At 34.3% G+C, this 22,393-nt stretch overlaps 1 protein-coding gene across 5 annotated transcripts in view; it reads left to right on the top strand.

The window, feature by feature from the left end:
* COL24A1 (collagen type XXIV alpha 1 chain) overlaps positions 1-22,393 on the top strand; it is a 411,639-nt gene that overhangs the window by 51,630 nt on the left and 337,616 nt on the right. For all 5 annotated transcript variants that reach the window (XM_045064804.1, XM_045064802.1, XM_013056205.2 and 2 more), the window contains 2 exons: positions 14,109-14,162; positions 17,487-17,540. In XM_045064804.1, the coding sequence (XP_044920739.1) occupies positions 14,109-14,162; positions 17,487-17,540 (108 nt within the window). The remainder of the gene's footprint in view (positions 1-14,108; positions 14,163-17,486; positions 17,541-22,393) is intronic.

Here is a 22,393-nt window from a genome sequence, read left to right as displayed (position 1 = left end):
CTTCTAGCCAAAGAGTGATGTGATATGGGCTTCATTAAGGATAATAACTGCAGTGGATTGAATCCCATCAAATATGTCTAAATCCATTGAGTTATCATGATGCTCAATACAAACAGACAAAACTTTTCTGGTCACCTTTAGAGGATGCTAAGGAATTACATCTCTGAAATGATCAAATCCTCTCACACCAACTGGGTATTCAACATTGAGTTAGTGTCAGACTCCACTGCCTATACTTGAGACAATAGCCACAGAGGAGTTGTCCAGGCTGCTCATGTTTCTGTCTGCCTGACTACAAATTCAGGGGTCTCACAGCCCCCCACTCCCCCAAGCTTAATACTGCACTAGAACAGCTCACAAACTCAGGAAAACAGATTTCTCAGTCTATTATAAAGAATACAACTCAGGAATAGCTATGTGGAAAAGAGCATATAGGGCAGGATATGGAAGGTGAGGGCTTAGAACTTCAGCGCCCTCTCCAGGTGTGCCACCTTCTGGGCATATTAATGTGTTCACCAACCTGGAAGCTCTTGGAATCGCTTTGTTCAGAAGTTTGTGTATTTCAATCTCTCATCCTCCCCTCCCCCCACTCTGCCTAAATTCCCACCCTCTAGCCACTTGTTTGCCTTTCTGGTGACTAGCCCCCATCCTGAAGCTATCTATGGATACCACACTGAGTCACCTCATTAGCATAAACTCAGATGTGGCCAGAGGGGATTGTTATGAATAACAAAAGACACTTGTGGAACTCAGGAAATTCCAAGGGTTTTAGGAGCTCTGTGCCAGAAGCCAGAACAAAGACAAAATATATATTTTTATTATACTACAATATCATTATTTTGAAAAATGATAAATAGAAGAAAAATAAGGGGAAGGAAAAAAGTTTTCTTACAAAATTATCTTGCTTTTTTTTTAATAGAACTTAAGCTCAGGACAACCAAATAGCTGATGAAGGATATTTTCTCTCTATGGAAAAAGCTAGGAAATGAGGAAAGCATGTTAGAATTTAAAATTACCATTTTTGCAATCCTGATGAGGAAAGGGTTGAAGAACAGCAAAAATAACCCAGTCAATCCAAAAGCCTTGAGGCAGGCGGCTGCTTGACATTCTTTGAGGATAAGCTGATGGAGATAAATCCTGGATGATAGGTCCGAGATATAGCCAGAGCCGGATGACATAGGCCCTTGTGTTGGCAGGATTTCTCTGCCTTTAGTGCTCGTGGTTCTTGGTCATCTCAAAGAATGAAGAGGTAGACCAGACTAAGACTGATGAGCAGCAAAGAGAAGTTTATTGAGCAGTAGTACAAAGCTCCCAGAGAAGGAGGGGACCTCAGAGGGTTGCCCTCAGAGTTTCTAAGTTTAGGGAGTTTTATGAGCTCTTTTGCAGAACTATCTTAAGCAATCAAGGTGTGCTGAGTCATGCCAATCAGGACATTGGTCATGTATCTGTCTGCCTGTTAGGTTAATATCAACTTGCTGATGGTCTTTTTTGCTGACATTAATGAAGGATTGTCAGAAGAAAGGCAGGAAAGGAAAAGGGGCAGTATACTTAACAAACTGTTGTTAATTTCAGCGTACAATATAATGGTTCAACAATTCTATATATTACTCAGTGCTCATCATGAGAAATGTACTCTTTAATCCCTATCACCTATTTTATCCATTCCTGCTACCCACCTCCCACCAGTAACCACCAGTTTGTTCTCTATAGTTGAGATTCTGATTTTTTTTTCTTTTTCTTTTTTTCTGTTGCTCTTTTTTTTTTTTTTGATTCTTAAATTGCACATGAGTGGGGTCATATGATATTTGTCTTTCTTGGACTGACTTATTTTGCTTAGCATTGTATTCTACCTTCATCCATATTGTCGCAAGTGGCAAGATTTCATTCTTTTTTATGACTGAATAATATTCCATTACAAATAGTATATATACATCCACACACATATCCCCATACTCCACATCTTCTTTGTCTGTTCATCTATCAGTGAACTTGGGCTGCTTCCATAATTTGACTTTTGTAAATAATGCTGCAATAAACACCAGGGTGCCTGTATCTTTTTGAATTACTGTTCATGTATTTTGGGTGTAAACACATCATAGTGCAATTACTGGATTATAGAGTAGTTTTATTTTTAACTTTTTGATGAGCCTCCATATGGTTTTCTAGAGCGGCTGTACCAGTTTGCATTCCCAACCAGTTTCTAGTCCCACCAACTTGCACGAGGGTTCTTTTTTCTCCACATCCTCACTAACACTTAATTTCTTGTGTTTTCAATTTTAGCTATTTTGACAGGCAAGAGGTAATTATAGTTTTGATTTTCGTTTTCCTGATTGTCAGTGATGATGAACATCTTTTCATGTGTCTCTTGGCCATCTGTATGTCTTCTTTGGAGAAATGTCTGTCCGTGTCTTCTGCCCATTTTTTAGTTGGATGATTTGGTTCCTGAGTGTTGAGTTTTTAAGTTCTTTATATATTTTGGATACTAACCCTTTTTTAGTTATGTCATTTGTAAATATCTTCTCCCATTCAATATGTTGTTGATTAGTTTTGCTAATTGTTTCCTTTGCTGTACAGAAGTTTTTTCTTTTGATGTAGCCTCAATAGTGTATTTTTGCTTTTGCTTCCCTTGCCTTGGGAAATATATCTAGAAAAATACTGCTATGGTCGATGTCAGAGAAATGATTGCATGTGCTCTTTTCTAGGATTTTTCTTGTTTCAGGACTCATATCTAGCTCTTTAATCGATTATGAACTTATTTTTGTGTATAGTGTAAGAAAGTGGTCCAGTTTCATTCTTTTGCACATAGCTGTCCAGTTTTTCCAGCACCATTTGATGAAGAGACTGTCTTTTTCCCACTGGATATTCTTTTCTGATTTGTTGAAGATCATTTGACCATATAATTGTGAGTTTATTTCTGGAATTTCTTTTCTGTTCCATTGATCCATCTGTCTATTTTTGTGTCAGTACCATACTATTTTGATTACTACAGATTTGTAATATAACTTGAGGTCTGGAATTGTGGTAACTCCAGCTTTGTTTTTCTTTTTCAAGATTGCTTTGGTTTTTCAGGGTCTTTTGTGTTTTCATACAAATTTTAGGATTGTTTGTTTTAGTTCTGAGAAAAATACTGTTGGTGTTTTGATAGTGATTGCATTAAATCTGTAGATTGCTTTGGGTAATATAAACATTTTTAACAATATTTATTCTTCCAATCCATGAGCATGGAATGTCTTTCCATTTGTTTGTGTCATCTTCAATTTCTTTCATCATGTTTTATAGTTTTCAGATTATAGGTCTTTCACTTCTTTGGTTAAGTTTATTCCTAAGTATTTTATTATTATTTTTTATTATTACAATTTGCAATTGTAAATTGGACTGATTCCTTAATTTCTCTTTCTACTGCTTCAGTATTAATGTATAGAAATGCAACATACTTCTGTGCATCAATTTTGTGTCCAGTAACTTTACTGAACTGTTGGCTCTAGTAGTTTTTTTGGTGGAGTCTTCAGAGTTTCTATGCAAAGCATCCTGTCATCTATAAATAGTGGAAGTTTTACTTCTTCCTTACCAATTGATATCTTTTTTTTTTTTTTTTTAAAGCCCAAGTGGTTGGACATATGGACTCTGGATTGGTTGGTTTTTTTTTTTTTTAAGATTTTATTTATTTATTTGACAGAGAGAGATTACAAGTAGGCAGAGGGAGAGAGAGGAGGAAGCAGGCTCCCTGCTGAGCAGAGAGCCCGATGCGGGACTCAATCCCAGGACTCTGAGATCATGACCTGAGCCGAAGGCAGTGGCTTAACCCACTGAGCCACCCAGGCGCCCCCAATTGATATCTTTATTTTTATTGTTTGTTCACTCTGGCTAAGACTTCCAATACTATCTTGAATAAAAGTGAAGAGAGCTGACGTCCTTGTCTTGTTCCTGATCTTAGGGGAAAAGCTCTCAGTGTTTCCCCATTTGAGTATGATGTTTGCTGTGGGTTTTTCATACATACCTTTATTATGTTAAGGTATGTTCCCTCACAACCTACTTTGTTGAGAACTTTTATCATGAAAGGATGTTATGTTTTATCAAATGCTTTTTCTCATCTATTGAAATGATCATATCCTCTTCTTTTGTTAATGTGCTACATCATGTTGATTGATTGATTGGTTTGCATCTTGGGGATAAATCCCACTTCATTGTGGTAATTTTTTAAATGTATTGTTGGATTTTATTTGCAAATATTTTGTTGAGGATTTTTGCATCTATGTTCATCAGAGATACTGGCATGTAGTTCTCTCTCCCTCTCTCTTTTGGTGTGGTATCTTTACCTAGTTTTGGTATCAGAGCAATGTTGGCTCATAGAATGAATTTGGAAGTTTCTTTTACCCTTCTATTTTTTGGAATAATTTGAGAATGATAGATATTAATTCTTCTTTAAATGCTTGGTAGAAGTCAACTGTGAAACCATCTGTGTTGGACTTCTGTTTGTGGGATTTTTTTGATTACTGATTCAATTTCATTACTGGTAATCGGTCTGTTCAAATTTTCTATTTCTGCTTTGGGAAGTTTGGTTGGTTATATGTTCCCAGGAACTTATCCATTTCTTTTAGGTTGTCCAATTGTCCACCTATAATTTTTCATAATATTCTCTTACAATTGTTTGTATTTTGTGATGTTTGTTATGCCCAAGTTTTCACGTCCAAGAGATCACCAAGGAGCCAACACCCGATGCAATCACAAGAGGGTTTATTTAACAAGCTTAAGCTTGGGCCCAAGTATACCTGACACAGCAGTGTAGGGACTTGGACCCGGAACCAGATTACAGTGGGAGTTTTTAAAGGCAGAATAGGGGTGGACTCAGCGGTGGGGGTGGGTGAGGACAAAGGGGATTATGGATGATGTAAGTCTCTAAGGAATTTTGGAAGCAAGGTTTCTAGGACCTTGAGGGGCTAGCTATTGTCTGGGGAAAAGGTTATTCATTACCAGTACAGGGTCTTTTTACAGGGTCTTTTTACAGGGTCTTTTCCTGAGACCCTTTAGATGTACATCAGTGGGCCATATGCTTGGGAATGATTGTCAACACTATCTTGGCCGTTTAGAGATAAAGTTTCCTAAAGGAATTGTTAAAGTAGACTTACAGGATCCTGGTTGGACCTGTTGGAGTAAGGGGTTGGTCAGGCTAGGATTGTCCTTAGCAAAACCTCAAGGTGAGGGCAGTTGAGTCCCCAGGGGAGAGCCACTCTGTTTCAAGAGCTTGTCAGTAGGTAAGGAATTTCAATGATTTTCTTCTGTCTCTGTTTCCCACATCAATGTTGGCTGTTATTTCTCTCTCATTTGTGATTTTGACCCCTTCCTTCCTTCCTTCGAGTCTGGCTGGAGGTTTATCAGTTTTGTTAATCTTTTCAAAGAACAAGCTCCTGGTTTTATTTATAATATATCCTATTATAAATATAATAATAATATTATTAGTTTCTATATCATTTATATCTGCTCTAATCTTTATTTCCTTCCTTTTGCTGGTTTTGGATTTTTTTTTTTCCTAAGTCTGTGAGGTATAAGTTTAGCTTGTTAATTGAGATTTTCCTTGCTTCTTGAGGTAGGTCTATATTGCTATAAACTTTCCTCTTAGAACCACTTTTGCTACATCTCAAATATTTTTGACCTGTATGTTTTCATTTTCATTTACTTCCATGTAAGTTTATTTTTTCCTTTAATTTCTTGGTTAACCTATTAATTGTTTAGTAGCATGTTATTTAATCTCCATGTATTTGTGCTCTTTCCATTTTTTTCTTACAGTGATTTCTGGTTTTATAACATTGTATTCAGAAAATATGTATGACTGATCTTTCTGAATTTGTTGAGACTTCTTTTGTGATCTAGTATGTGATCTCTTCTGGAAAGTGTTCCTTGTGCACTTGAAAAGAATGTGTGTTCTACCATTTTAGGGTGGAATAGTCTGGATATATCTGTTAAATCCATGTGATCTTGTGTGTCATTCAAAGTTACTCTTTCCTTGTTGATTTTTTCTTGGGATGATCTGTCCATTGATGTAAGTGTTACAGTGCCCTACTATTATTGTGTTACTATTGATTAGTTTCTTCATGTTATTGTTAACTGTTTTACATAGTTGGGTGCTCCCATGTTGGGTGTATAAATATTTACAATTGTTATATCTTCTTGTTGGATTGATTCCTTTGTGATTAGTGTCCTTCTTTGTCTCTTGTTACAATCTTTGTTTTAAAGTCTGTTTTGTCTGATGTAAGCAGTGCTACTCCAGCTTCTTTTTATCACATGCATTTGCATGATAAATCGACTATCATCCTCTCACTTTCAGTTTGCTGGTGTCTTTAGGGCTGAAGGAGTTTCCTGTAGATAGTACACAGATGGTCTTTTTTTATCCACTCTGTTACTCTGCTGTGTCTTTTGGTTGGAGCATTTAGTCCATTCCCAGTAGTTATTGATAGATTTGTATCAAATGTATCAAATACTGCTGTTTTGTTACCTTTTTAGTGGTTGTTTTTGTGATTTTTCTTTGATCCTTTCTTATCTTGCCCTCTTTCATGGTTTGCTCATTTTCTTTCATGATATATTTGGTTTCCTTTCACCTTGTTCTTTGCATATCTATTACTGGTTTTTGATTTGTGGTTATCATTAGGTTTCTGTTATAGCAGTCTATGTTAAGTTGATGGTCACTTTTGTTTGAACTCGTTCTTTACTCCTCTCCCCACCACATTTTAGATAGATGGTGTCATACATCACATCTTTTTATTTTTTTAATCCCTTGGCTGATTTTTACAGATGTACTTATTTTCATACTCTTATTTATGGTCTTTACTTTCCACCAAAAGAATCTCCTTCAACATTTCTTGTAGGCCTGGTTTAGTGGTCATGAACTCCTTTAGGTCTTCTTCATCTATGAAGCTCTTTATATCTCCTTCTATTCTGAATGATATCTGTGCTGGATGGAGTATTCTTGGCTGAAGATTTTTTTTTTTTTTTAAGCACTTTGAATATATCATGCGACTCTCTTCCTTGCTGCAAAGTTAAAAATATTGTGTATTTTGTAGTTTTTGGTTATAGTGTCCAATAAATACCAATTAGACTAAAGTGGTTGATGATGATCAAATTTTCTCTATCCTTACTGGTTGTTGTTGTTGTTGTTTTTTTAATATAGTTATTCTATTAATTACTGAGAGAGGTGTGTTAAAACAGCCAACTATTATTTGTATTTGTCTGTTTGTGTATTTAGTGTTTAGGAAATATTTAGTCAGTGTGAGGTTCATTTACTTTGCAGCTCTGTGTTGTGCATACATGTTTAAGGATTGTTGTGTCTTTTTAATGAACTGATCCTTTCTATCATTATCAAGTGTCTCTCCTTATCTCTGGTGGTACTCCTTTACACCAGCTTTTTTTATGATTATTGTTTGACTGGTATATATTTTTCTTTTCCTTTACCTTTCTATATTTAAAATATATTTCTTCTAGACAATACATATTAGATCTTGCTTGTTTATCTGGTCTGATAATCTCTGATTTTAATTGGAATGTTAACTCCATTTATATTTGTGTAATTATTGATATGATTTGGTCTCACCTACATTGTCATTTCTTTTCCATTTATCTCAGATATTTTATGGTCTTCATTCCTCCTTTTTTGCCTTCTTTTGGGTTAATAAAATATTCCATAGTATTCCATATAATTTCTCTATTGACATTTCAGCTGTATCTCTAACTGATTGATATTAATAGTTGCTTTAGAAATTACAATATCCATCCTTAACGCATTCAAGTTTACTAGAGTTAATATGTTAACAGTTCATTTAAAATATAAGACCCTTATGACCCTATGATTATATTTATATAATCCTTTGTGTTTTATTGTCATTTATTTTACATCTATATCATTATAAGCCCTAAAGTACAATGTAGTAATTTTTGTATTAAGTGATCAGTCTTTAAAGAAATTAAGAGAAGAAACAAACAAGGGAGTCATTTAATATTTCTTCATTTATTTTCATTTCCAGGGCTTTTCATTTCTTCCTATGGATCTAATTTCTAGTTGGTATCATTTCCCTTTAGCTAAAAGAAGTTCCTTCAGTATTTCTTGGGGAACAATCGTGCTGGTGTTGAATTATCTTGGGTTTTATTTACCTGAAATTTGTTTTATCTATGTTCTTTGAAGTAAATTTTTATAGAATATAGAAATTTTGGTTGAGAGTATCTTTGTTCCAGTTCTTTAAAGATACTTGTGGGGCGCTTGGGTGGCTCAGTGGGTTGAGCCTCTGCTTTCAGCTCAGGTCATGATCTCGGGGTCCTGGGATCGAATTCCTTGTTGGGCTCTCTGCTTGGCAGGGAGCCTGCTTCCTTCTCTCTCTCTGCCTGCCTCTCTGCCTACTTGTGATCTCTCTCTGTCAAATAAATAGAATCTTATAAAAATAATAAAGATACTTGTGGTTCTTGTAATCTTCACTGTTTCTGATAAAAAGTTAATCATTAGTCACCTTGTTATTCCCTTTTGTATAATGTGTCATTACTCGTAGGCTGCTCTTGAGGCATTTCTCTTTGTCTGGCTTTTAGCAGTTTGATGACAATGTACATAGGGGTAGTTTCCCTTAGATATCTCTTGTTTGGAAATCACTGAATGTCTTGGATCTGTAAGTTTTTGGTCTTTCTGTAATGAATCTGGGATATTTTTGGCTATTACTCTTTCAAGTAATCTTTCTGTCCCATTCTTTCTCTCTTTTCCTTCTGGGACTCCATGTATGTTAGACTACTTCATGTTGTCTCACAGGTCACTAGAACTTTATTTTTTCATTTTTTTCTTCTTTACTTCAGATTAGTTAATTTTTATGGATCTCTACTTAAGTTTACTAAACTTAATTTCTGCCTTCTATAATATATTGTTAATCTCATCCAGAAAATTTTTCATTTCAGATAGTATATTATCAGTTCTGGGATTTTACTGTTCTTTTTTGTGTACTTTTCACTTGTCTGCTGATATTTCTGTGTTCACTAATTATGATGATCATTTACCTTACATCTTTAAATATATTTATTATAGTCAATTTAAAATCCTCTGCTGTTAATTCCAATATATGGATCCTTTTGAGGTCTGTATTGACCACTTTTCTCTTCAATGCAGGTCAGATCTTGCTTTTTTTTTTGTATGCTTAGAAACATTTGATTATGTACTGCGTATTATGTTTAATATGTGGAAGAACTTTAGATTCTGTTAGTTTTCTCTGAAATCCTTTGATAATGGCTGATTTTTTTTTGTTCTACAATTAAATAACTTACATTATTTAGTTAATAATTTAAGCAATTATTATAGTTATTTATAATAAATAACTATTTATAATAATTGCTTAAATTATTTTATATTTATTATTTATAATAAATAACTATTTATAATAATTGCTTAAATTATTATAAATGTTTATAAATTATTATAAACAATTATAACAATTATTTAAATGATTAATTAAATAACAATTAAATGACTGGCTCATCATCTTAAACTTGTATGGGTTTTGGTAACTTTTTAGGGGACAGATTTGTTTCAGTTTTGCTTATAGTGTTAGTGGTAGTCTAAGCATATAATGCTTGCTTCTAAAGTATAGCCCTTTCTGAATTTCAATGGAAAGGTGATTACCAAGGCATTTACCATGTCTCTTAAAGTGATGTGACTCAAATCCCAAATTATTTCCCCTGCAGCCAGCAGCTAAAATTTATATTCAATTATTTTAGCCTTCTGGTTGTTGCTTTTTGGTGAACTCTGGAATCCATCTCATGCAACCACATTTAGGATCAGCCAAGAATTGAAGAGAGTCTTTATCTAGACTTTGGGGGAAAGCTGTCCTCTTTCTTTTTTCATTTCTTTTCATCTGTTCTTTTCTTTCTAGGATTTCCCATCTCAACTTACAGTTATTCAGGTAGTCTCACATTCTGTCCTTTGACACCATTAGCCAAAACATCTACGGTTTTTTGCTTGAATTCTAGTCATTCCATGCAGACTGTGGAGGGTCCTCAGAATAAAAGTTGTATGGTAGCTCAGTTGACTGAGTGACTGCCTTCAGCTCAGGTCATGATCCTGGAGTCCTGGGATCAAGTCCCGCATCAGGCTCCCTCCTCAGCAAGGGGTCTCCTTCTCCATCTGACCTTCCCCTTCTCATGCTCACTTATTCTCATTCTCTCTCTCTTAAATAAGTAAATAAATAAAATCTCCAGAAGAAGAAAAAGAAGAGGAAGAAGAGTTGTATAAATGTGTACTATACCAAGTGTGGTTCTTTTCTTGAATCCCCTCCAGTGTGTCCTGCTTTTTGATTGTTCTCCTATGCTTTCAAATAATTGTTTTATGTATTTTGACCTATGGATACATATAGACAGAGAATTTTCCAAGGACCAAATCTTTGAGTATCCCAGAGTTTAGTATATCAGGATGAAGAAGAGGAACTAGCAAAGGAGACTGAGAAAGAATGACAATGAGGTAGGTAAGGACAATCGCCTGAGTGGGTTAGTTCCTAGAGAGAATGGAAGAAGTCTTCTCATTAGTACAGGAGTTTGGCTCTCAAAATAGTGTAATGGAGCAGAGAAAAGAGATGTAGCTCAAAGAAAGTTGTTTTTTAAGATTGGAGAAATTATAGTGTGTTTACTTGGTGATATCAATTATCCTGGGAAGAAATAAAAATTAAAATAATGTATCAATAAAGTAAAAATAAAATAAATAATACAAATAAATAAATTAAAAATAATAAAATAATGGATCAATTATGAGAGAAAATAATTGAGAGAGAATAGTGGGTTTGGTAATGCAGGCAGAGTATTTTTGGAACAGATTTATGTGGGTAATGGATTTGGTTGAGACAGGTTGTAAATGTTAAAAACAGGATCACCCACTTAGAGTGAAGAGCAAGAGTTATGAAATAATTATCTATGAAAATGGAAAAGTGAATTGACTAAGATAATTATTAGACATATCAAAAACAAAAGAAAACAAAACCAATTAATGTAAAAAGTCATGAATTTAAAGTGAGGTTTGTCAGCATGATTGTTTTCTCTTAGTCACAGTTAGCTACTAGGGGATGGGACAGAAGAGGTGGTGAGTTTAGATTTAAGAATTTCTAGATAAGCTTGTAAGACAGAGGGAGAAAGAAAAAGTGGTGCCACTTATGTATGCAAGGAAGTGATTATAATGTCAGACCTTGGTATTTAGGCTGCTTAAGGATTGGAAGTTAGGCCACATGGGGATGAGACACTGAAAATATGGTGGGATCACATATTTGCAGTTGCAGTAGGTCAAATAATTGTTGTGGCTGCTTAGAGAGTGAGCTAAAAAGATAGGAAGTATTGCTTAGAGAATGTAATGCTTCAAATTTTATGCTTCAAGTATTATGGAGGTCATATAGTTATTAGTAATGTTAAAGTGAGGAATATTCAAGTGATGTTACCTCAAGATCATGTCACTTAGTATTTCTTTTATGGGACTCTTCTAATTTAGCTCCTCCATATTTGAATTCTTAATTCCAAATTCTTTTTATTTAAATTTTGCTGTTTCATCAATGATCATTCACAAATTGTATTCTCTGCTTTTTAAGATGGCAATAATTGTAAAATAGATTTTAATGATTGTCTCTGGTCTTGATATTTTTAATACTTACATATATATACTCTATAGAGAATTTTACCTATATCTTACAAGCTAAACTAGGCAGATATTATTATTCTTATTTCCATTTTATAGAGGAGGAATCTCAAATTCAGAGAGATTAAATGATTTGTTCAGTGTTTTCACTCTAAGTCCTAGTGTTCTTTCCATTATATTGAATGGTCTCTAATCTGATAAATCTGTTCTAACATGCTAATGGGTCTAGTAATTAAGAAGTTTTCCTCACTAGACAGAGGGTCCTCAGAGACCCAATAATAGTCTGAAAGAGCTGTGCTGAAAAATTATTTATAAAATCATCCATGTCTGCTATATAGACTATATAGCAGAATAGTAGACTAGGTGGGACTTTGAGAATTCTTTGAGTAATAAAGAATAGGCAATTTCCTTTTCCTCTTATGCTCAAAAGGATATATAACTCCTTTAACAAAAGTCATGTAGAAGTCCGTATTGAAAGTCAAAGTCAATTATATTTATTTTTTGATTTGAAAGGGGATTTGAAAAGCCAATCAAGTATGACTAAAAGTGTGTTGGGAGTCATAGAATTAAAACAAAATGAGGGAGAAAGCAAGAAATTTTGGAGTCTTCTTTAATGCAGAAAAATATACCCTACTTCTTTGACATTAGGTAAAATTGGCATGTTCAATAATCTCTGCTCATGCATTTTATACTAAGGAGGATCCCAACCCACGACTGGCCAAGTTAAGAGCATTCCCTTCATGCAGACTAGAATTGGTTGTAGAACAAGTTGATCAATAAACTAAAGCACATTTGTGTGGGAATAAAAGAGATTCAGCATGTATTTCTTTAAATATGTTGCCCAGATACATAAGCCTTATGAATAAGAAAAAGCTTTCTTTAAATATGATTTTTATTGATCAATTGATTACTTTTATCCATGTTCTCAGAGTTTTTTTTTCTAATGAGCTGAAATGTTAAATTAGTTGATAATAGAAAGTAGACAGATAATAGGAAATTTGGAAAGAACCTAAAAATAAGAATTTTTAATGTGATATTTATAAGTAAAAATTTTATTATATTTAAAGTTTAAATGTAAGAATTTTATTATATTTAAAATTCTCAAGGGCTATCATTTCTTAAGTTCTTTAAAAATTCTTTGTACATATTGCCTCAAATCAGTTGGCCAGGTTTTCTAATAAAAACTGTAATATATTAAAACCGATAAGTATGATTTTTATTTAATAGACATTGTGATATGAGAAAAAAAAATTGACCTAGTTTGCCAGTACTTTTCTAAGCAAGTCATTTAACATTTCTGAACTTCATTGCTCCTCTGTCTATAAAATGTGTTTTACTAGATAAGCTGTAATATCTCTTATAAATTCTAACTATATTAACCTTTTTTCTGGAGAATGGATTGAGTTCTTAAATATTGAGATATCATTAAAGCTCTTTCTCAGGTTCCATAATTTTGTAATCCATGGCCTAAAATTGTAGGCTTAATAATAGAACTTGTGATAGCTATGGAAAGGGAGAGGTCAACCTGGAAAACAGCCTTTCCTTAAAAATTTTCTTTGATTCAAGAGTATAGGCTGTTTAGCCAGTGAAGATTTATTTCTAATTTGTGAAATGGGAAGACTCATAAAATGAAGAACCAGAAAGACTTTCCTTTTGGTCTTCCTTCTTTTCAGTTTGAGTGGTATTTGAAAGCATCCCTGAATTTGTGGAAGAACACATGACTATTTCTCATAGAATGAAAATAGCATTTAGAACTCTCTAGGAATGGAAATTATTACTAGTTGAGAATGGTAATGAAATCATAATTAGAATTATAGAGAGTCTGAATTGTGGCCTCAATTTTATGAGATGGGAAATAGAAAAAGAGATCCTTTGCCAGTAAGCATAGTAAGAAAGATTAATATTGTGCAAAAAAATTTTGTTGAAACCTAATGTAATATTTCTCTTGAAATGTAAAATATAAGATTCCAAAGTAGGAAAAGTATCTATTTTTATATATATTTTGGCAATTAGAGGTATTTCTGATTTATTTTTTATTACAAATTAATGCATGTATGTTGCAAGATTTTGGAAAATATTTAAACTGGGAATGATATCATAAAATTTTAAGAATTATAAGCAGATTTTTTTACTTAAAGTTACTAGTTTTCCAATGATAAAGTAGGAGTTATAACTGAATATGTCACAAAAGTGGATGTTAATGGAGCCTTTATATAGGTCCCTTAAGGAAAGATGTTTCAATGGTAGCATTATTAGATTTTTAAAATCATCCATGTCTGACAATCTTCTCAGGATTTAAAACTAAGGCTAATAAAAAATGTACAATAAAAAAGCAAATAATGCACGCCCATCTCAATTTAAAATAATTTTAAGACCATATAATATATATATATTATTTTATATTGCATTCAACTGAAGAAGTGTGTTATCCTGTGTATAATTTATATGTCACAAAGTGTTTTATAATTATTTTACCTAGGGTCCCAAAGGAGATCCAGGATTTTCCCCTGGTCAAGCTGTACCTGGAGAAAAGGTAATTAGTTGCCCAAGGAATAAAATCATGGTGATATATTTCATGCACTAAAAATTCATTTTTACCTTTTTAAAATGTAAATTTTACTTGATATCAGATGGAGGAGATAGAAAACTAGAGAAGGTATCAATCAGACAGATAAGGTAGAGAACTTGAATGAAGGAAGAAATATTTGAAAAATAAATTATATCATCAGCTTAATATGTTAATTAAAATATTCACATTATTTTATTGAGTGTCTACAGTGGCCTACCATTGTGCTACCTGCTCTTTAGGGATGGGTGGGGTGAAACATTAGAGCAGTATGTGACCTTAATCTCAAAAATTTGCTATTAAAAGGCATACACACAATAATACATAAATTCTAATGCTGTTTGTGCCTTTTTTAGACTATTCCATGTACATTATCTTTTCAAGTCCTGAGTAATTGAGAGAAGCACTCATTATTATCTTGTTTTCCAGTTAGGAAAACAGAATTCTTAGAATTTAAATGACTCATTGATTGTAAGTGGTTAAGTTAATGATATATTTGTTTGACTTAGTCTAGTATGCATTTCACTTTATTGTAATGCTGTAAAACATACACATTCACATTTAGGTAAAAAGAAACTAATATTTTGAATAAAGCTAGCAACAAAATCTTTGTCAAGAGGAGGATACTGTTTTCTAGTGAGTCTGAATAAAATTGGAGTCTTTAGGAATACATCTGGGAATCTCTATTTGGACAAGTGTGATACAATTATAGGATGTTTTTCTTTGTATGGTATACATTCACAAACTTTTAGAATCCCTGAGTAATTTTCGTGGTTCCTGGGTTGAAATCTGATTTTTTAAAAAATATATTTTTATTTATTTGACAGAGAGAGAGAGATCACAAGTAAGCAAAGAAGCAGGCAGAGAGATGGGGGGAAGCAGGCTCCTGGGGAGCAGAGAGCCCGATGTGGGGCTCGATCCCAGAACCCTGAAATCATGACCTGAGCTGAAGGCAGAGGCTTTAACCCACTGAGCCACCCAGGCGCCCCTGAAATCTGATCTTTTAATTGGCTTACAGAAACTCTTGTAAACTTAAAAAAAAAATCATATTAATGAACTTTACAGGTATTACATTAAAAAGTAAATCCTCAAAAAACTTTTAATCTAGAATCTTGAGAATTTTATTCCTGTGATGGAACTGAGTTCACTGAATATAAATAATTTAGAAAAAGAATGGAAATTTATTAGAAAGTTATTTTCATTGTTCCCTTAGTTATTGTGGGGAAAAATATCCTGCAATCTGAGAAACAAAATGCCGTCTTTTAAAATATCTAAATATAGAACATTTGATTTCTTACTTAAAATTTAGAAATTAAAGCCCATTCTGTTTTGGTGACTTCTTTAAATCCCCAAATTAGGCCTTCACATTTATATCAAATGCTTGGTTTTATCTTTACTTGTGGCTTTCCTGTACAAGATATAGGGTGATTTGGTATGTGTACAGTATCTGTATGAAATATAGGATGATTCAGCATTGGAATTGAGGCTTCGAAGTATGTCAAGCCTTTTTGAGTTAGTCATATACTAATTGTGGTTAATGTTATATAGGAGTAAGGTAGTAAGATACAGGATTTAATAATATATTGCCATTGAGCTTTAAGTGAAATCCAACTCTTAACATTGAGAGATGTATTTTTAGAATGGTAAAATTTAAAAACATTTCTTGGACGTTGTATTTAATTGTATTTACATTTAAGATTAAGTTCAAACTGAGGAGGCAAGATATCAGTTATATACATACATTATGAATACAAATAAAATATGAACTTCATATTGGTGAGAGTTGAGGGGTTTGGGAAACAGTTATGTTTTATTTTTAATCACTTAACCATTTTTACAATAAATATATTGTCAGTGATAACACAAAAGAAGTGCAGGGTCTAGTCCTTCAGCATGGAACATGTATTAAAGAACGTCTCTCATAGAGCATGTTTAAGTGTTAAGTCATTTTGGAATCTCAGTGGCACACAAAAATAACCACTAAATGGTGCTTTTTGTTTTTCCTTTCCTATAAGTCAAGTGAGATATTATTCTCATTTTCCTGGTGGAGGAACTTTAAAAGGAAATCTAAGTGATCCACCCATGATTAGACCTAGTGGAAGGAGACAACCCTCCAATAACCTTTTTCCTAGTGCAGCTTTCTTTCCCCCCATCAGAGTAATGAAGGTTAAAAAAAAAATCTGTATAAAATGGTTATCCCATCACAAATGGAAGCCATCTTAGTAAAATGTCAAGAAGTATTAAAATGAAGTTAGTCCACATGGAAAGGTATTAGATTGTTTATCATCAGAAACATTCTTTTCTGTTCTTATTATTTAACTTGATGACATATTAAAGTACATAGTGCAGTAAACGTTAAACACAATACAGTCACTTAGGAGTTTATTTAGGATTATTACCTAAGTGCCCTTTTTTCTTTCACAACATTTTTTTTTTTCCAATGCACAATATATTTGTTGCAGCAGAAACAGGGAGGGGAAGGGAAGTAAAGAAAAACCACTTGCAGCAAAGTGCCTCAAGATTATCTTCCCATTCCTTTGTGGTGTTTTCTCTTTGTCAGTTTACACAGACTCCTCTGTATTTCCCACCGTCACTTCTAGCCGCCGGACACTCCTTCCCCCTCACATGAGTACACTTTCTCCCTCCTATCCTAAGATGGGCTCAGAGGCCCTCAGCAAATCTGCAGGATCAGGAGGATGGACCGCCCTAATAGGTGAAGTCGCATCTGCTGGAGCCAAACATGCGTGCTCCCCCCAAATTTTCACAGCATTTACTTCCCAGAGGTGCAGCAGCCAATACCAGTGTAGCCGGAAGCGGAAGTGTCCCTTTCTCTGGTGTGTCACGTGAGCCCAGCCCTTGCTCCCCGCAACCCAGTTCCTAGTGGGAGTCCTGGTAGGAGGCAGCCAGCCCTCCACTGCTGCACCACGAGGTGCTTGCAGGAATTTTAGGTAAACTTTTTTTTTTTTTTTTTTTTTTAACGCAGTAAACCTTGGAACTATAGGAATTTGGGGAGTTTTTCTCATTCCTAGAGAAAAGAGCATCAGGGAAAAAGGAGCAGGAGTATGGAGGCAGGAAGTCCAGTGGCACTCAGCGTGGGAAGAGAGAAATACCAGGAACCTCAGAAAAAGTCTCAAAAGGACTCAGAAAAGAGGGGGAACTTGAGGCAGACTGCAAAGATCAGAAATGAATGCAGTAAGGTTTTGACGTCCAAGATGAAATCCTGTAGCAAGGGAATTCTAATTTTTACTTCCTTTTCATAACATTAAACTTCTGTTTGTGTTTTGTTCTTAGGGGAATCAAGGCCTTTCTGGATTAATGGGGCCCCCTGGTATGCAAGGTGATAAGGTAAGACCCCTAACAAATAGTTTTACTTTGACATAATTGGATGTCATCTGGGTCTAGAAGCTCTTAAACTCTTTAAAATCTCGTTTTAAAGTTGTGCCCAAAGTCATTGTTTTAAATTACTTTTTTCAGCGAAAGAGATTAAGATGCTGTCCTCATCCATGAAAGTGGAGCCCACAAAACCCTTCAAAAACAAAACCCCTTTAGTTAATGATGAGGACAAAATTCACGTGGGGAACGAAGTTAAAGTCACTGATAGAATGATGAAGCTTTTCTTTTCTTCTTCCTTTTCTAATATTAGGGCAGTAACCCACTTCTGAAACTCTGAAGTCACTCTTCAACTTTTATATGTGAAGTGAGATATACTTGGTTATAGGTATACCCTTTTTAATTTACCCTAAAATAATTTACCCTAAAATATACCCTTAGTTTATTTTCTTAGGAAATAATCCTCTCTGCCATGATATACATGAGAATGTGCAACCTGAAGAGTAGGAAAGAAGTGAGAATTGGGGATGAGTGGTAAAAAACAGTAGTGGTATATATATGACTAAGCTTTTTCTGAGGTAAAAAGGAATATTAACATAATTGCTAGAATTATTTCGAAGAAAATAGATTGTGCAATTTCCTATTTCTTCTCTCTATATTCAGCTTATTTTGTTTTTCCCAAATACTGAGTTGTTGATTTTCTACAGGGGAATAGGAAGATCAAAAATATCTTTCAAAGTATTAAGGGCCCCCAAATATTGCAGGGCAATATTTGACTTGGTATGGCTATCTAAATACAAATAATAATGAGCTGTGTTGATGTCTTAGTTTGTCATATTCCTTTCCTCTTGGGAGATTTAGGTTGGAAGTGTTATTTAGGCTCTGGTTACTTGGTTCAAATCTCATCTGCCATTTTTTTAGGTCCCATTGATTTGGGTAGGGTGCTTAACCTCTCTACCCTTCAATCGCCTCATTTGTAAAATGTGGAAATAATACTACCCATTTCATAAGGAGGTTTGGGGAACAAGAAATGAGATAATCCATGCAATACAGTATCAGACAAGGAGTGTCAGACAAAAAGTGTTAAACAAAGCCCTAATAACTGTTAGCCATCAGCTCTTTATCTGGTTTTAGAAATCTGACCTTGTTTGTTTTCTTCATAACTCCTGCTAAAGGGCTGAATGTTAAAATGTTGAGAAAGATTTTGGTCTCATATTGTATTTTTTCTTCCACTATCATTATTTTTATGGACTTCAGATTAATCATCATCATAGACAGTGCTTAGAATCTGATCATTTCTTTGAGGTTGTTGTTTGCTCCTGTGGAGTCAGAAAACTGTGGAGAGTGATCATTTCTTTCTTTCTTTCTTTTTTTTTTTTTTTTTAAAGATTTTTATTTATATATTTGACAGGCAGAGATCACAAGTAAGCAGAGAGGCAGGCAGAGAGAGAGGAGGAAGCAGGCTCCCTGCTGAGCAGAGAGCCCGATGCAGGGCTAGATCCCAGGACCCTGGGATCATGACCTCAGCCGAAGGCAGAGGCTTTAACCCACTGAACCACCCAGGCGCCCCGAGAGTGATCATTTCTAACAAAAGTGGTCTTGATATAGATAGTCATGAATCTGTTTGATTAATGCTACTTAGTATACCCCTGACCGCTAAGTATACCTCTAAAGAAACTGTTTGGATGAATAGCATCAAATAGAGACAATCTCATGGAAATTATCTTAACTTTTATTTGCTTTTAAATATACAGTTATTTCATCCTGAAGATTGATACTGCATATGACAGAAAAACTAATCATTACTTTCCAAAGTTAAATGATGCCAGTGGTTCATGAAATCAGCAATCCAGAAAAAGGAACTCTAAGTAAAGGTTGAATGGTTATTGTGTAGAAGAATATATAAAGAAGTGTCTATAGAGATAAACTGGAAAAGGCTAATTTTAACCATTAAAGCAGATTATCTTAAGACTAATACATGCTTTTTGGTCTGTGTAAGTTTAGTAAAGTGAAATACAGCACTATTTAAACAAATCGGGTTATAAACTCTCTTTCACAGACTTCTTTTCCTCTTAATGATTTCTTAAACTTAAAATCTGCCTTTTTGTTGTTGTTGTTAAAATTGATTGTATAGGAACCAGTGATCAAATAGCAGCTATAGCTCAGTTTTCTCTAGAGATAAAATTGAAAATATTTATTTGAAGATTTTATTTATTTACTTGAGATAGAGCAAGAGTAGGAGAGTGAGAATGAGAGTGAGAGAGAGACACAGAAGGAGAGGGAGAAGCAGACTCCTCACTGAGCAGAGAGCCCAATGTAGGGGCTCATGCCAGGACCCCAAGATCATGACCTGAGCAGAAGGCAGCTGCTTAACTGACTGAGCCACCCAGGTGCCCTAAATTGAAAATATTTAGAAACAAAATTACTTTCTGTTAAATGAAGTGTTCATGGCTTACTCTGATTTGATAGTAGTTTGGAACAATGCTGAAACATTTGAAATGATTTTGTAGTTTTTCTGAGGATTTTTCCTCTTTCTAAATAAATGGCTATTAATAGAAATCATATACAGATTTAAAAAAAATATTCTTGGGGAAAGGACATAAGGAGTCAATCTAAACCAAATTATTTCTCCACATAGCAGTCTTGGGACGATTTCTATCACAATGTGTGCATATCTTGTTTTAAAATGAATATATAGAAGAAGTACATTCAAAATGAACTTGATAGGCTGTTACTGTGGTTTTTACAGAACAGGAAAGGGCAAGACTAATTATTAGGTAAAATGTTTAGGTAAATCATGAGCTGTTTTAAGGAATTCACTGATTTTGGCTCATGTTCTGAACTACCTAAGTCATTCTAGCTTATTTCTCTGAAACAGGATCCATGCTAGGAGAACCTAGAATAATGGCTCATGTTAGCTGTAACCCGGGGCTCTTGTTTTTTTCATCCTTGCATTTCTATCCATAGTGTTAGTGCTCGGTGAATTCTGAACGTCAGGACGAGAACTGAAGTTATTCCCTTTGTAAGTGAGAAATCTAAGATAAGCCCAGAGAGGTTAAGAGAATTGCTCATGGTCACTCAAGATTATGGCAGGATTTAGAGAAGAAACTTACTGCTAGAATCCTCCGTGCTTTTAACTATTCTTTACATATTATGAGAATTAAATAAGGTACTTGGGTTTTGATTAATATGGAGTCTATTCCATCTTTTTATCTATTAAACTATTTTCTGAAGTATTATTACATTTATTATGCTAATATCAATAGTAGCTATTTTATTATGTACAATATTCCAGTTGCCCTCCTGAGCCTTGTTTCCTTGCATCTTAAAAACAACTAATTGTGGGCCACCTGGGTGGCTCAGTTGTTGAGGGACCGACTCTTGGTTTTGACTCAGGTCATGATCTCAGGGTCATGAGATGGAGCCCCTGCTCAGGCTCCGTGCTCAGCATGAAGTCTACTTGAGTCTCTCTCTCTTTTCCTCTGCCCTTTCCCTGACTTATTTGCGTACACACATCCATGTTCTCTCTCTCTCTTTCAAATAACTAAAGACATAAAATCTTTAAAAAAAAAAAAAGGAAACCCAAAACCAACCTTATTGAGATAAACAGAATGTTTAGTATAAATCACTTACCGAAGACCACAGAATTATTAATTGGCTGATTTAGGACTCAAATCCAGGCCTGTTTGGCATATAACTTCTATTATCAACTTCAAATACTGCTACCCCACTAATTAGTTTGTTAAGTTAATATTTGTTAGATGTGTATTTCAGTACTTCTCACTGTCCCAGATATGTATGCAAGAGGAAGTAAAGTCTTGTTTTTCATGAGAGCCAAGGGAACAAATATAGTTTTGGATGACAGATAATAATGACTTCATTATTCCTTTTTGCTGGAACCTTCTGGAAATACTAAAATTCTTTTAATATAAGCTGTACTCAAGCAGTCTTGAAAATGGCTGCAAAAAAGTTGCGTGGAACACAGTGAGAGCTCGTGAAAATTTTTGAGGTAAATAAACAGAAGGTTGATGTTGAAAACATTCTGAAAGCACAAGTAATATTGAGAGAAATAATGAAGGGAATAAATCAGTAGCAATTTTTTTTCACTCTTCAGAGAGTCTATTTTGCTTCTTTCTTTTCTTTTCCTTTTTTTTTTTTTAATCTCTCTTGTCCCTACTCCTTTTTTTTTTTTAAACCAGTATTAACATCTTAACAAGCACTGTTTCCCCAGATTGACTGGTTATACTGCCTCAGTGAGCCACCTTCGTGTCCTCTTATTTTCCTAGGAACTGAAGTATGTTTTTACTTCCCACTAAGTTTCTAAATTTGTGCCAAAGGCAGATAAGTTGGATCCAGAGTGCATGCTGTGCTGGAAGGAGGACAAGAGTCATAATTCTGAGCTTGGACTCCAGATGGAGTTTTAAATTGTTTTTTAATATAGCCAATCAATTGTTATATTAACATTGGAAGTCTGCTATTTAAAATTGTAAGAGCATTAACAATGATTTCAATTGGAGCAGTTTTTCTATGATCAAGAGGATAAACCAGATGGGAGCAGTTAAGCACATCTTAGCATACAGACATACAACTCACGGCAATTGTAAAATATAACGCACACATTTTAATACAGATTTTTATGAATAATGTATGGCAGTATTTTTCTGAATATCAAAAATACTAACTACCATGGTTTTAGCAATAACTACAAATCAGTGTGAATTCTTAGTTTTAATGGAATTATTTCAATTATTTAAAAAAATTTCCATTACATATGAGGTACACAGTAAATATTTTTAAGAAGTTGGAAAGGAAAAGAGCAGTGAAAGTATTAAAGGGAATGCATTGGGATATATTAGTCACTCAAAAAC

This window comes from Mustela putorius, unplaced genomic scaffold, assembly GCF_011764305.1.
Source record: "Mustela putorius furo isolate JIRA1106 unplaced genomic scaffold, ASM1176430v1.1 tig00003853_pilon_pilon_pilon, whole genome shotgun sequence".
Taxonomy (NCBI): domain Eukaryota; kingdom Metazoa; phylum Chordata; class Mammalia; order Carnivora; family Mustelidae; genus Mustela; species Mustela putorius.
Note: the sequence above shows the minus strand (reverse complement) of the source record. Positions and strands in the feature narration are given on the sequence as shown.